This window comes from Epinephelus lanceolatus, chromosome 18 (genome assembly GCF_041903045.1).
Source record: "Epinephelus lanceolatus isolate andai-2023 chromosome 18, ASM4190304v1, whole genome shotgun sequence".
In the NCBI taxonomy this organism is placed as follows: Eukaryota; Metazoa; Chordata; class Actinopteri; order Perciformes; family Serranidae; genus Epinephelus; species Epinephelus lanceolatus.
In genome coordinates, this window is record NC_135751.1 from 35017889 (window position 1) to 35033013 (window position 15125).

The 15125-nt window shown below is 42.4% G+C and overlaps 1 protein-coding gene across 3 annotated transcripts in view; it reads right to left on the reverse strand.

The window, feature by feature from the left end:
• The window catches only part of grin2ba (glutamate receptor, ionotropic, N-methyl D-aspartate 2B, genome duplicate a), a 200652-nt gene that overhangs the window by 30716 nt on the left and 154811 nt on the right, over positions 1 to 15125 (reverse strand). For all 3 annotated transcript variants that reach the window (XM_078161815.1, XM_078161814.1, XM_078161813.1), the window contains exons 11-12: positions 7521 to 7674; positions 5211 to 5336 (exon numbers count right to left, since the gene is read on the reverse strand). In XM_078161815.1, coding sequence (XP_078017941.1) covers positions 5211 to 5336; positions 7521 to 7674 — 280 coding nt within the window. The remainder of the gene's footprint in view (positions 1 to 5210; positions 5337 to 7520; positions 7675 to 15125) is intronic.

Consider the following 15125-nt stretch of genomic DNA (forward strand, 5'->3'; position numbering starts at 1 on the left):
CATCTTGTTCCACACCTGTCAGATGGATGGATTATTTAAGAGGGAAGTGAAGAGAGAAGAGAAGTGCTCGCTAACACAGATTTAAAAAAAAAAAAAATGCAGCCAAAATTTGAGATATTAATATTTTTTGCTCTTTAACTCAAACCTGTGAAAAATGGGAGCAAAAACAAAAGTGTTGCATTTCATTCCTGTTCAGTGTATCTCACCTTTATACACACATATCACACATGTAAAAGTAATTCATATATTATTTTATTTTTTAGGATACGCTATAAACTGTCCAATTCATCTATGAGCTGGCAGCAGCCTGGTTCGTTCCAGCCATTATGCTGCGATAAGCAGTTGGTTCATAATGTTTGTGTGGGTATGTGTGAGCGTGTGAGAGAGACAGAATGAGAGCGAGTGTGTGTGCACGCACGTGGGTGTGTATTGTTGCATGGGGCTTTTGTTCACGGACAAACTGACTTCATCGTGCCAAATATCTCCTTTGTGAAGTTTGCAAGAAAGTTGGTTAAATGAATCGGGCAGAGACTTTACAAATCTGCAGTCAGGCCATTGATACATTATTGCGTCGAAGCCTTTGAGTCCAAACTTCGATCTGCACTCTTCATGATACCAAACTCCCACAGCGCTACAAGCAGATAAAACAAAAGGCACACAGAAGAGAACAGCGCTTTAGGGAGGAGTACATCTTCTCCAGAACATGATGAAGGATGAGAGGAATGAAAAAAAGAGTGTCTATATATAGCCACATCAGAGATAGAGTTGTGGGAAGACATTGATTTTTATTTTTTTTCCCGTGTCTTATCTTTTTGGCTGGGGGGAGATCTGACACAAAACTAGCCCCTCGCTGTCAGAGCTGACACATGATTTTGGGAAATATGGAAATGAATGCAAATGACTCGTCCAGTGTGAAAGAAGCAGCGCTGGAGGTGTGTTGAAACCCAGGCGGTGAGACACACCTGTAAATGAGGAGGAGGAGGAGGAGAGGAGAATGAAGTCATTGGGTCAGTGAGGACGGCTGGTCTATATGTGGAGGCGGCGCTCGCTGTGTATTCGCGCGTCTGTGTCTCCGTCAGTCTTTGTGCACAGTAAGACAATTTGTTAAGACGACGTGCAGCGATGATGTTACAGAGAGGAAGCATTAACCTGCAAAGCTGTACCCATGCCTGCTCGTTGGGTGCAAATTACTAGTTGGAGAATTACTCATCCGACACTCTTTCTGCGGAGGCCCAAATTGCCCGCCGCCATGTTCTCTGCATACTTGTGGAAGATGAAAGTATTTCCTGTTTTTATCCCTCTTTGAATGTTGAAATTTTGTGGACAGATAGTACTTGATTTAAATTCCACCGTCAGATTGTTTTCATTGCCAGAGCTATTATCCTGCTTTCATGTGCTGTTGGTTCTAGTCTCACATTCAGGACTTTCAAGTTGGCTGCTAAAAATTCTCCCATTCAGACGCTATTCAGAAAATCAGAAAGCTAGAAAATGCCAAGAAATTAAACCAAAGGGGCGACTAAAAACATGGCAGCTCTGGCACTGGAGTGCGAACGAGCAAACAACATTCAGATTTTTTCTTTTGATTTATCAATTAACAGTGCAAACGGTGGAGAGCAGCCTGTGAAAAGGTGACGCCACAAGAAAAGTAAAACTAGAGGCATCAGCTGTGGTGAGCAGACGTGTGATTTTCAGATCCACTAAACATCATCACTGCTTAACAAAGACTCGTCACCTACAAAATGTGCTTCTATACAAGTAGTTTCCTTCACCAAACATGTCTGATTAAACCTTATTGCTGCTTTGGTTAAACTCTCATTTCCAGTCCAGGGAATGTGATGAATCTGATTCACTCATTCTGCCTAATTATTGATCTCACAACCTATCAGAGTTTTCTTACAATCCTTTGACGTGTCCTAATCAGTCAGTAATGAACCACTAAACTACACCATCTAAAGCCTAGTTCACATTACACGATTTTCACCACGATTTTGACGTCGCAGAGGATCTTGAGAGCCACCTTGGGTCAGAGGTGAGTCAGCGGATAGTCTGCCACGACGAGTCCTCATGTGTGAACAAGCCTACAAGTCGCCCCGTCGTCTGTGACTGGGACTGGATATCTGGCATGCTAGAAAACTGGAGCATCAGACAATGAGAGACGGGATACGTCCCACGTCAGCACACAGGAGGACGGAAGAAATGTGAGGAGGACAAGCCGCAGGGTTGCCAGGTCTAGTTGCTTCTTTTGGGCTTGTTTCCATAGCCCTGGTTGCTTGTTTCTCTCCCAAGATCTGGCAACACGGACAAGCCGGCAAGCAACAACAACAATGGCGGCGTCCAAAGGATCACGGAGAGCGCGTTGTGTTTGGACCCAGGCCCTGGAGGCAGATCTGATTCAACACTGGGAAGAATATCCATGCCTTTACGATGTGTCGTCTCCAAGTTAAAAACCTTAGTTTGGTGACGTCACCACATTATCTGGGGCTCTGTCGGCGAGGGCTCGGTGGAGACATCTTGTGGTGTGCACACACAGGTCATAACACAGTTGGCGAAACTCCTGCTGACAGAAACAAACGTCGCCAGGTATGAACACTCAAAAGATTACGATAGTCTCTGCGACGCAAAATCAGGGTGAAAATCGTGTAATGTGAACTAGGCTTTACTGTGCTGTATGTTTAAGAAATATCACATGACAGGGAGCACTGTTGTACTGAATATAACCACAGCTGTGATTCCATTGATGGAAACTATGTATAAAAGCTTTCCCCAAATCTGTCCTTTTACAACGATAAAAACTAAATATGGTACAGCTGCAAATTATGTTACATACAATTTGTCTAAAGAGCAAAGATCTCTGTGCTCAGCTGAGATCTGATATTTGACCTCTGACTGTTGAAACTGTTGAAATCAGACGGTTTGTTATAATCTAGAGGCAGAAAAGCGAATCTGCCAAATGTGCTGTTTAAATCATTCCATTTTATTTCTACTCTCCTTTTTTATTGTGAACTGCATGGTACTTTGTTTATATGTATTTTGTAAATACAAACAAACCTACAAATTAGCCATGTTTGGTATTTTCTTGTGTGAGCAGCCATTTGTGTCTTTTGTTTCTTTTCTTTTTCACGTTTTGATTTGTTTTGTACATGCAAGATGGGAAAATGGTAATAAAGTAACAGTGTCTTGTCATGTGATCCTAAAGTTAAATGAATGAATGAATGAATATAGAAGAGTCCTACAAGCACCATTTGTTAGTTAAAAGTAAAAAGCAACACCAGATTTCTGATTTTCTTTTGTTTATTCAATCATTTATTTGTCTCCACCTACACAACAGCAGTTCAGCAGCTGGACTGGGACTCAACTGTTGCTAAGAGACGCTTTAGCATTTCTGCACACACTCTCTCACACTACTTTATGTACATCTACACATTAGTGGTTTTGGTTTTAAGCCTTGATTTTGGGACAGCCATAAGGCCTTGGTCAGAAGACCTCAGTGATGTCATTGTGGCAAGGGGACATTCAGAGATATAAAGTGTAGCCAGCCCACGCAGCGCTTTACAGGTGATTAAAAGATCTAAAATCAATTCTGCATACTGTGAGTAACCAAACTAGATTAGACAACACTGGTGAAATGTGTGAGCTACGTTGTATATTAGTTAGAGTATTTAGTTTCAGTATTTAACCAACACCTTGATCTAATGACCATGAACCTAGTGCCTGGATTAGCCTATGTTAAGGATGAATAATGGGTTTCATTCATTAAATATGTGGAGTAAACAAAGAAAGAGAAAGAGAGAAAAACTTTTCCAACACTGAGATTAGAGGTATTTTAGGTGAAGTGGGGTTGAGAGAAAAATATTTTGTCATATATATAATTTCATTATTAGTGGTGTGACAGGGACAAATCAAAGGCCTGAAAGGAGGTAACAGATGCTGTTAACTCCATGTCCTCTGCTGAAGGAAGTAGGGATTGACTGATATGGTTTTTTCAGAGCCGATGCCGATACCGATTATTATGAAACAGAGATACCGATAGCCAATATTTACAACTGATACATGTACCACTGTATACCGCTGTAAAAATCATAGTTGTCACAGAATAAAAAAAAAACCACTGACAAAGAAAACACCAGAGGCAGAATAAAAACTCAGAATAAAGAACGAAATTTTAGATCTTTCAATAAATAGGAAAATAAATAAGTTAAAAATAAATAAATAAATAAGTAACGAAGTTGAAGAATATGCCAGCTAAATAAAAACAGATTAATAAAAATAAATACACAATAATCATAAATACAAAATTTCAAAAATAAAATGAAAAACAATAAAAATAATAATAAAATAAAATAAAGGAGAGCTCAATTAAAAACCAGGCTAAAAAGGTAGGGCTTGAGTTAATTTTAAAGATCCTACAGTGGTACGTGCAGGTAGTGAGAAGCACGCCTGGGGCAAAACAGTGCAGCTAAGGAAAACAAGACTGTATATCGGCATATAGACATGCCTCCACTGGAGCAGTCAACAGCAAACTCAGAAGCTGAGGTGATGTATGTGTTGTGTTAAGTGTTAAATCGATGTACATTCTGACAGCCATCACTGATAGTGTTTGGTCAGTAGGTGACTCTCACAGTTTCACTACTCAAACAAGAGATACATTCGTGGAGTTCAAGCAATAATGATGTGCAATCATTATTTACGACCTATGAAAAGATCGGAGCAACTAACATATTGATGAATGTGGAAATACAGAAGTAAATTTCCTTCTGCAAACAGTTAACACACAAATTCCTTGTGCTCACATTTCATGAATGAGACTTAATATTCGTTGGCTCCGTACACACTTTGCTGTCATGCAGATAAATGTAATCTGGACAGTTATATTTCCTACAAAACAGATTTGCTGCAGAGTGCTGAAAAGTCTAACTTTAATTGCAAAGTAAAACATTACTTTTAACACATGTTGCAACGGTATAATTTCTCTGGTAAATTCAACCTGAGCGCGCCCTCCCATCTGGTGTGTTCTGAGCAAAAGGAGTGAGAGACGAGGGAGGCGGCACGGTGAAAAGAAGAGAAAATGTCTGCATCCATTTAAATCTATATCCTCCAACACTGTGCAGCCCACCCCCCAACAGGTACACTGCCTCTGTGTGTGTGTGTGTGTGTGTGTGTGTGTGCGCACGTGTGTGTGTCTGGGAGTGTGTTGAGCTGAGGCCTCTCACCTTTGCCATCAGCCAGACAGCGGTTGTAGCCCACAGGGCTGAAGTACTCGAATATAAACACAGCTATTGCTGACACCAGCAGCAGCATCACGAACATCATCACCCACACATCTGCACTGAAGGGCTCTGGAGGGTGAAAGAGAGGAGAGGGAGAGAGATGAAGAAGGGAGACCAGGGAGACAAGGGATTGAGGGAGGAACCGTGGACGGACAGAGATTAGGAAAAGAGAAAAGAGGGGGGAAAAGAGGAGTGTAAGATGACGGGGAATAGGCGAGGGACGTCAGGGGAGGGAGGAAGAGGGAGAAAAGAGCGAGGGCGGCAGAGACAAAGGGAAAGAAAACGAAGCGAAAGAGGGAGAGGGCAAGAGAGATATGCAAATGTAGAGCGCCAGATTGAGAAGAGGAAGGGAGAGTCAGAGAATTGGAGTAGGAGTGGGAAATACAAGAGGGCAAAGAGACAGGAAGCGAAAGAGAGAATAAATAAACAGTTAGCCACATTATCACGCTCTCCTGTCTGCCTCCTCATCATCACACAAACGCATTAGGACTTGGCTCTAATCACTTGTGTCCACTAAATCACTTTGAGTTCAACTTCTAAAGGTGTGAAAATGGATGTCAACTTAAAGTGACCTGACTAAGATCCATACAGCGCTCTCAATGTGGCAGACGTATAGGCGAAAAGAAAGTTACATTAAAGTCAAACAATCATAAAGAGTCTTTGAAACCAATCTGCTACCTCTGTCCAAATGTATAGTTTAACTTCCACAAAATGTTTGCAAAATAAATAAAAATTTGTGTATTGTGGCGAGGCCTAGAGTCCTGCACAAGTCTGATTTTCACAATACTGCACCCGCAAAAATGACCAATTAGACCCGCCGACAAGATCAGCAGCCTAACCCAAAACCGCAAATCCAAAAATATCCATGCCCGTTCATATGTTTTGGTTAGGCAGCACATTTAAGTGATCTTTTGGGATCATTTCAAACATGTAAATCTAAAATAAAACATTTAAAAATGAAGATACTTCAGGAAAAAGAATATTTTTTGCTTATTCTGATAATATCGAGCAGCACATCTCCACAGTTAACATGTTAGTAACACAACTGATTGAAGTGACTCTAATATTCCAGCTGGTGTAAAAGACAGAGCTGAAACTTAAAACCAGCAGTCAGAAGATCAAAAAACTAAATTTATTTATTTATTTATTTATGTAACTAAATTATTTTGATTTGATTTTAATATATTTATTATCCAACACTGAGGATGTGACCTGCATGTTCTTTGTTTTACCCAGAAATTAAATTAATTAAATTAAATTTGCATGGGTGAACAAAGTTTGTATTTTACTTAAATGTACGTATATTACTTCTTGGATATGACGCGCCCGGTCAGTGGTGATATGCAGTGTAAACCTCCTGTTTTCTTTTAATGTGAGTTAAACAAACAGAACTGAATCTGCCACACATTGTCACATGTCATCCTTCTCATCATCTTGTGAGATTTCGCTCTTCTAAATGATTGGAGTACGCGTTTTCTGTGAATGGGTCTCCATGTTATGCTGTGAGATGAGCCTCCTGCACCCAAAATGCTGCCTAAACTTTCATTTATAAATGCCAATGCAGCCTCCTTAATTCTTTCGATCAACAAAGAGGCAGAAATACAACCCCAGATCACAGAGATGCCAGTTTGCGAAGGACTAATACGATCTCATGACCTCTGTGTTTGGTGAAATATGGGGTAATTTGGGGTGGAATTTTTACTTGACAAATTGCGGACATGGCAGATTCGCATGGGATTTAGATCACAGTCGACCTCCGCAGTTATTAGTAATTAAATGAGACCCTCTTGCAACACTTGTCCTGTTTGGATAGGTTTTAAGACGAATACTACCTGTGAATCACCTTTTATACGGGTCATCCGACCTGATGCAGGACTCTGGCGTGGCCTATGTACGCTCTAATATGGTCGACTATTAAACCAGAGTGCATCTGCCTGTATTATAGCAGCCCTCATGGTGAACATGGATCATTGTTTCATATTTGAGACTGGATCTCCACCTGTGCTACCTGTCCTGCAAATTCCTCCTGTACACCTTGAGGTGTAAAGCTGGTGCAGCTAGAGGGTGCCACTAATAAATACGGTTAACCAGGAGGTGTAACAACTAAGACATTTTTTCTGAGCAGCCTGTGGAAAAGATCAAATTCCCAAGAGACTGAGCATTTATGCTTTGATAGTTGCATAATTACAATATCAGAAAATGTAAAGAAAATGTCCGTCAGCCCGTCTCTGACGTCTCTGCTGTGCTCCTCACCTAAGAAGGCTGAGGGTGAAACGGTGCCGTTGCTCCGTGAGACCATGACGCTGATGCCCGTCTCGATGAAGGGGACGGAGAAGTCGATGACCTCTGACCTCTCCTCGTTGATGGTCAAGGAGCCGACGGCCATGTGGGCGTTCTTCAACACCACCTAGTAGAGACAGAGGAAAACAGAAATAGCATCAATTATCTAAACGTCTCTCATCCTTCCAGTAATGAATGGAGTGCAGAGTAAAGGAAAAATCTGTTCTAAAACATCTCCCTGAGGGGGAACGTCTTGTTTGGTGCTGCTGCAACAAGAACATGCAAAAACAAATTCAATCAAGACAGATAAGAATAGCTTGTTGTAAAAAAAAAAAAAAAAAAAAGGCAGCACAAAAATAGTTTTTCACAGCCACCAGTTCACCTGAAGGTGAGTGTGCTTGTGGGTGATTTTTAAGAAATGTAATCTGGACAAAGGTGGACGTCGTTATCCTGTAGCAGCCCCCAAGTTCATTTCAACATCGCTGAGAAATAGCTTTTTACAACGTCCCGTACGTTTCTTTGACCATTTTGTTGTTGGCTCTGCTCTTATTTCACTGGATGAATGAATAAATGTGACTGAGCCTCTTCAGCAATCTAATATATCAGGAGTAAATATTAGATTTTAGTGTCAGTACTTATCCAAGAGCAATATCTTCTGTCTAGATGCATCACTTTGCACTGATGTTCAACAGTCATGCAGACACAGTCTGTTGTGGAAGAGGTCCAAAAAGCTATTTGTCAACTGGCCGCTGTGCAATACAGCAACAAGTTGAGTCTGAGGAATACCCTTTAATGTCCACTCTAAAAAAAGGCAATGGATAAAGCATTTCTTTACATTTTTTATTTTCCTGGGGCAATAACACACAACAGAGAATCTTTTCTTTTTTTGAAGAGAGCCCATAGTTTTTCATATACAGCCTCTACCAAACCATTGAGACGTCACTTCATGGTAGAGAGTTTATTTTCTTAGTTTTAGTACCTTGACCATAAAATGACAACTCAACTGTCTGGTCGAGTACGGCTTTAGACAGTAGAGTTACCGCCCCGTGGTTTCTCTTACAATTTATACATCCATGTCTGAAAAAACATGGCTGCCATACATATCTTCCCCCCGGGCAGCACAGAAGATTCATACAATCAACACATTTCGAAATGGGCACCGAGATTAGTGTCACCAATCCAGCACCTGACCAAATGTCTCCCCTTCTGTTCCTGAGATATAACGTTGAGTAATGGCCACAAAGGTGTTGTTGCAGAACATTATGATGTCACAGTGGAGCGGACTTTTGACCTTTTGAATATAAAATGTCATCACTTGATCATTATATCCTATTATATCCTATTCTATAGACATATGTGTGAAGTTTTGTCATAATTAGTGTATGAATTCTTGAGTAATGGCCAAAGACAAGTTTTGTGAAGTCACCTTTGACCTTTGACCACCAAATTGTTATCAGTTTATTCTTCGTTCTTGAGATATTGCGTTCATGAGAATGTGACGTACGCATGGACAGGAAACACGAAATCATAATGCCTGCGGCTACAGCTATCGCTGGCACGGAGGCATAAAAAAATCGAACTCCCAAAAATTATTTTTAGCATATACAGTACAGGCCAAAAGTTTGGACACACCTTCTCATTCAATGCGTTTTCTTTATTTTCACGACTATTTACATTGTAGATTCTCACTGAAGGCATCAAAACTATGAATGAACACATGTGGAGTTATGTACTTAACAAAAAAAGGTGAAATAACTGAAAACATGTTTTATATTCTAGTTTCTTCAAAATAGCCACCCTTTGCTTTGATTACTGCTTTGCACACTCTTGGCATTCTCTCCATGAGCTTCAAGAGGTAGTCACCTGAAATGGTTTCCACTTCACAGGTGTGCCTTATCAGGGTTAATTAGTGGAATTTCTTGCTTTATCAATGGGGTTGGGACCATCAGTTGTGTTGTGCAGAAGACCAGTGGAAATCTGTGCTTTGGTCTGATGAGTCCAAATTTGAGATCTTTGGTTCCAACCGCCGTGTCTTTGTGAGACGCAGAAAAGGTGAACGGATGGATTCCACATGCCTGGTTCCCACTGTGAAGCATGGAGGAGGAGGTGTGATGGTGTGGGGGTGTTTTGCTGGTGACACTGTTGGGGATTTATTCAAAATTGAAGGCACACTGAACCAGCATGGCTACCACAGCATCCTGCAGCGACATGCCATCCCATCTGGTTTGCGTTTAGTTGGACGATCATTTATTTTTCAACAAGACAATGACCCCAAACACACCTCCAGGCTGTGTAAGGGCTATTTGACCAAGAAGGAGAGTGATGGAGTGCTGCGGCAGATGACCTGGCCTCCACAGTCACCGGACCTGAACCCAATCGAGATGGTTTGGGGTGAGCTGGACCGCAGAGTGAAGGCAAAGGGGCCAACAAGTGCTAAACACCTCTGGGAACTCCTTCAAGACTGTTGGAAAACCATTTCAGGTGACTACCTCTTGAAGCTCATGGAGAGAATGCCAAGAGTGTGCAAAGCAGTAATCAGAGCAAAGGGTGGCTGTTTTGAAGAAACTAGAATATAAAACATGTTTTCAGTTATTTCACCTTTTTTTGTTAAGTACATAACTCCACATGTGTTCATTCATAGTTTTGATGCCTTCAGTCAGAATCTACAATGTAAATAGTCATGAAAATAAAGAAAACGCATTGAATGAGAAGGTGTGTCCAAACTTTTGGCCTGTACTGTATATAATGGATAACATTAAACACATCATTTAACAACGATCGATGATCAGCAGTTATTTTTTACTTTGTGATAAATAGTCAGTTTTAATTACATTAGCAAAGCTTCATTACCTTTAGCATAAAAGGACAATTGAACAATTTGGTAGAGCATGTTTTTTTTGTTGTTGTTTTTTTTAAATTAACCCTACTTAGACTTTTATTTTTTGTATAAAGTTACAAAATTCTGTTCAGTAAAACATCTGAAACTATAACGTGTCTATTGTGTGGCTTTTTGTGTTATTAACTTCCTGTAGGAGGCGAAATGAAAAGGCATACTGTTTAAAGACATGGCGACATTCATTCATTCATTCATTTTCCGTAACCGCTTATCCTGTTGGGGGTCGCGGGGGGCTGGAGCCGATCCCAGCTGACGTTGCGCGAGAGGTAGGGTTCACCCTGGACAGGTCACCAGACTATCACAGGGCTGACACATAGAGACAGACAACCATTCACACTCACATTCACACCTACGGACAATTTAGAGTTATCAATTAACCCGCATGTCTTTGGACTGTGGGAGGCAGTTGGAGTACCCACAGAAAACCCACGCTGACACAGGGAGAAGATACACAGAGAGGCTCCCCCGCCCCAGAGTTTAAACCAGGAACCCTCTTTCTGTGAGGCGACAAAGCTAATCACTGCACCACCATGCCACTCACAGCGACAGGTAGTGGGTTTATTTAAGGCTAACATACGTAAACCGAGCGGTAGAGATAGCTCAATCAGGTAGAGTTATTCTTGACACATTTTTTATTTAGATAAAGTAGCTCAAAGTGAAGCTCCAAACGGTCGAGCAGAATGTTAACGGGTTAACATGTATAAAGCATGCAGCAGATTCAGGCACTCTCTCCGTTAAGTGTCAAAAGGAATTCTGGGAAATGTAGGAAATCAAACTTGACGTAACAGCAGATGGGAAAGGTCTGACGAAGAGTGGATGAAGTGAGGCAAAGAGCCTGAGAATGGAGACGTTAGAGACAAAGATGGCGCGGGAGGACAATGCACTTTCCACACACAGCTCGGAGTGGACACTCGTGATGCGCGCCGAGGGAGGGAGGGCGAGAGACAGAAAGAGGGAGGAAGAAAGTGGGTTACCACAGTGGGTCATGGCTGCTTGAAATAGCCGCCCCAATGCCTCTCCTCCCTCTACCTGCCTCGCTCCCGTCAGTACCTCTGCACAGGTAGTATATTTAGCCCCGAATTTTACAGCCCTACAGCACGGGGGTAAAGTGGGACGAGACTGTCTTACTGAGTTAATAAAGGCGTTTGTGGCGCTGTGAGTCAAAGCTCCAGTATGTGCTTCAGCATTAGTGTGTGTGTCTGTGTGTGTGCATATGAGTGAGTCATAAAGGGAGAAAGACAGAGAGAAAGAGAAGGGAGCGAACCTTTGTTCTCTACCTGTGAAGTGGACCTTTACAGGCAGGGAGAATATTACACATCTACTCTGCACATTATCTGCAGTTTTCAAAGTGTTTGTGTCTGCCAGCGTGCGCTTTGTGTGTGTGTGTGTGTGTCTGTGTGCATTTGTAACTTTCCAATCTTGTTTGTTCTGTCAGCATGTAAGTACGGATGTGCATGTTCGCTTCTGTGTGTGTGTGTGTGTGTGTGTGTGTGTGTGTGTGTGTGTGTGTTAGTGCTTGAATGTGCGAATGTCTCCCCGGGGAAGAGAGCGAGTCCATCCAGCAGTGTACTCACTTCCTCTCCCTCTCCGCTCGCTCTCTCCATCTCCCTCCTACGACTTGTTCTCTCTGTGTTATGAAAGTGACCCATGTGGGTGTTATTGAGAATGAGTGAGCGAGGATTTGTGTATGTGTCTCAGCTGGTGTGTGTGTGCCGGTGTCTTTGTGCGACTCCGCTAGCGAGGCCAAACTCATGTAATCAAGTGTATTGCCTCTAATATTTTAGATTAAGGGTATTAGGGGCGGCACGAGTCAATGCAGCCCATGAAATTTGACACTCACTGCCAGAATCGAGTTATGACAAAATGTCGGCCTTCTTAAAGCGTTCATTGATTTTCCTCTCTTTTTTTTTTTTTTTTTGATCTTTTGTCTTTCCAAGCTGTGGCAAATTGTGTAAAGGCCCTCAGTGATCTCTGTGAGTGTTCAGGAGTGTGCATAGGCACGTCCAAGTGTGTGTGTGTGTGTGTGTGTGAGAGTGTGTGTCAGCGCCAGTCCAGATCTCTGTCCATTAATGGTGTGAGATATACTGTAGCTCTGGCTTTGCTCCAACTGGAGAAGGACACGGGATGGTTTTGTTTGATACAGCAGATATATGAGGAAGTGTGTGTGTGTGTGTGTGTGTGTGTGAGTGTGTGAGAGAGAGAGAGAGAGAGAGAGATGGAGATGAATTGACATTACCAGTGTGTCCTCTCTGTGCACATATGGACACAGTCTGGGTGTGTGTGCCTGTCTGTGTCCATGTGTCGGCATTCATGCATATATTCTTTTATTTTTGTGATCGTTCATGCATAAATGTCCCTTGTCTGCGTGTGTGTGTCTGTATGAGAGAGAGAGAGAGAGAGAGACAGAGCTGCTGAGATGAATGCCCCCCTCCCCTTCTTCCAATGACCATTCATCTGTGGAGGTGAGAGGGAGACGGCACATTACGGCGCTTTTAGTCTGGGCGATGGAGTTTATTACAGGTGACCACACTTACAGCTCAGTGCCCACTAAAGACACTGGCAGCATGACTTAAATGGCTTTATATAATAGATTAAATGGGTCAGTTTAATGTAAATTGAATAGCAAAAGTTTTACCGCACGAAAAAAAAAAAAGACACTTGTCTGTGACTTCTTAAGGTTGTTCAAACTTCAGCGTCCACACCGAGAAGCACACGGAGCGCGTTTCCGACCTGTGACCTTTGGGCTCCCATCGATCTGTTTGCCTTTTCCTTCAATCGCCAAAGTCAGACGGCACGAGTGCAGCGTCGCACTTATAGGTTGAAGTATGAGAACTGACAACGACCTTACCTCGGGACCAATGTCGATTAGGGAATGTTTAGAGCCCCAGAGTGAATTGTTGCAGCTGACTGAACTGTGTGCACCCTTGGGCGAGGTGCTTAGCCCATCTGACATAAGTGTTAGGCCCGTTGGGCAGAGGGTTGACCTGGAAAGGAACGCTCATAATTCAAGGTATGAAAACACACTTCGGAGAGGAAATGAACCCTGCAGGTAGCTTCCTATGGAAGCTAAATATAGCACAGTTCATTGGGTCCAGAAGTGAACTGTAACTCTGTCTACACTGTGACATTACTTCACCTCCACCTCGACAACCAGAAGCAAGAATCACAGTGACGACATGATGATAAACTGTACACATTAATTTGTGGCTATGAGCACATGCGTTTGCCTTATCTGCAGTGTCCAAGCACACAGTACAGGTATATAAAATATGCACTTAAGCTGCGAGACTTTCTTTTATTTGCATTTAAAACAAATTTAAATTGTAGTGGTAAAACATCGAAACAATTTTGTTGGAACTTCTAAGGGCCTGTAAATCCATCATTGTTGATGTAGACGTGTGGAAGCTGCCCCCAAAAGTGAGAGTGATGCGTCGCGCAAGTGTTCCCAAACTGCGTCATTAGATAAACAAAGTTCAACTTTTGGAACACAGCAGCGCACATCCAGGGTTTCCTACAAATTCATTTATGTGTGGCAGGCCGGCACGATTAAAATATCTGCCACCATGTTAAGATTTTCTATTTTCGGAGCTGGACCGTTCATTAGGGGCGCCTTAGGAATATATATATATGTTATACCGCTTGGTTATTATTTGCTCCACAGATGGAGTGCACAGACGGAGCAGCAGAACAGCAGGTGCAGTGAAAGTGACACGTAACCTTCAGTGACTGATCGGATCAACGGATCATTTATTCACCCCAAAACTCAAAACTCCACTCAAAACGCTTTTTACACTACAAGTCACATTCACCCATTCACACACACAGTCACACTGGTGGCCGAGGTTACCATATAAGGTGCCACCTGCTACTCAGTAACCATTCACACACACTCACACGCTGGTGGAGCAGCCACCAAGAGCAATTTGGGCTTCAGTATCTTGCCCAAGGATACTTTGAGATGCCAACGTGCAAGGTACCCTGGGTATGTTGGTTGCTGGTTGTCTTGTTGACGAGATGCCATGTCAAGTTGTCTTCTTTCAAACTACACTTCTGTTTTCACAGGAAATTTAACGTTTACACACAGTCTCTTTCAAAATAAACGCACTACGTCGGTATGACGCTACGAACTGACGTTTTTTTCCTTCAACAACAAACACACGTGGTTAGGTTTAGGAGAAAAGAGAAAAGAACATTGTCTGGCTTTAGAATCTTACGGGACGCGAACACCGCTCTCTTGGGTGAAAGTCGGTGTTTGTTGGACCCATCCATTACCCCTCAGGCCCATACCACTCAGACTTTCACCGTCTTAACTTTCATCCTTGTCCTGCCGCATTTCCCTCTGATGCCGCTGGGTGCCATTAAACTATAACGGCAACCGATTGCGTATCATACCGATGTTAAAGGACACCTTGTTTGGTTGGTGTCTGACGCCGCAAGTCACTGCCCAAGCACTGGATTTTGATGACCTGCTCTACCCCTGCGCCACAGCTGCCTCACTGCACATCACATATCATGTGTCAGCAGATATCTTTCCTTTCTTCCATAAATATCAGTCTGAGGTAAAAGTGGGGGAGATGCTGATTATTTTAGTGCAGAGATACCCACAGCTTCACGGTCAGTCTCACAGACACTTAAAAAACGTCTGGAAGATCAGCTACAAACTTTTCAAGTAAGTAGGCTAT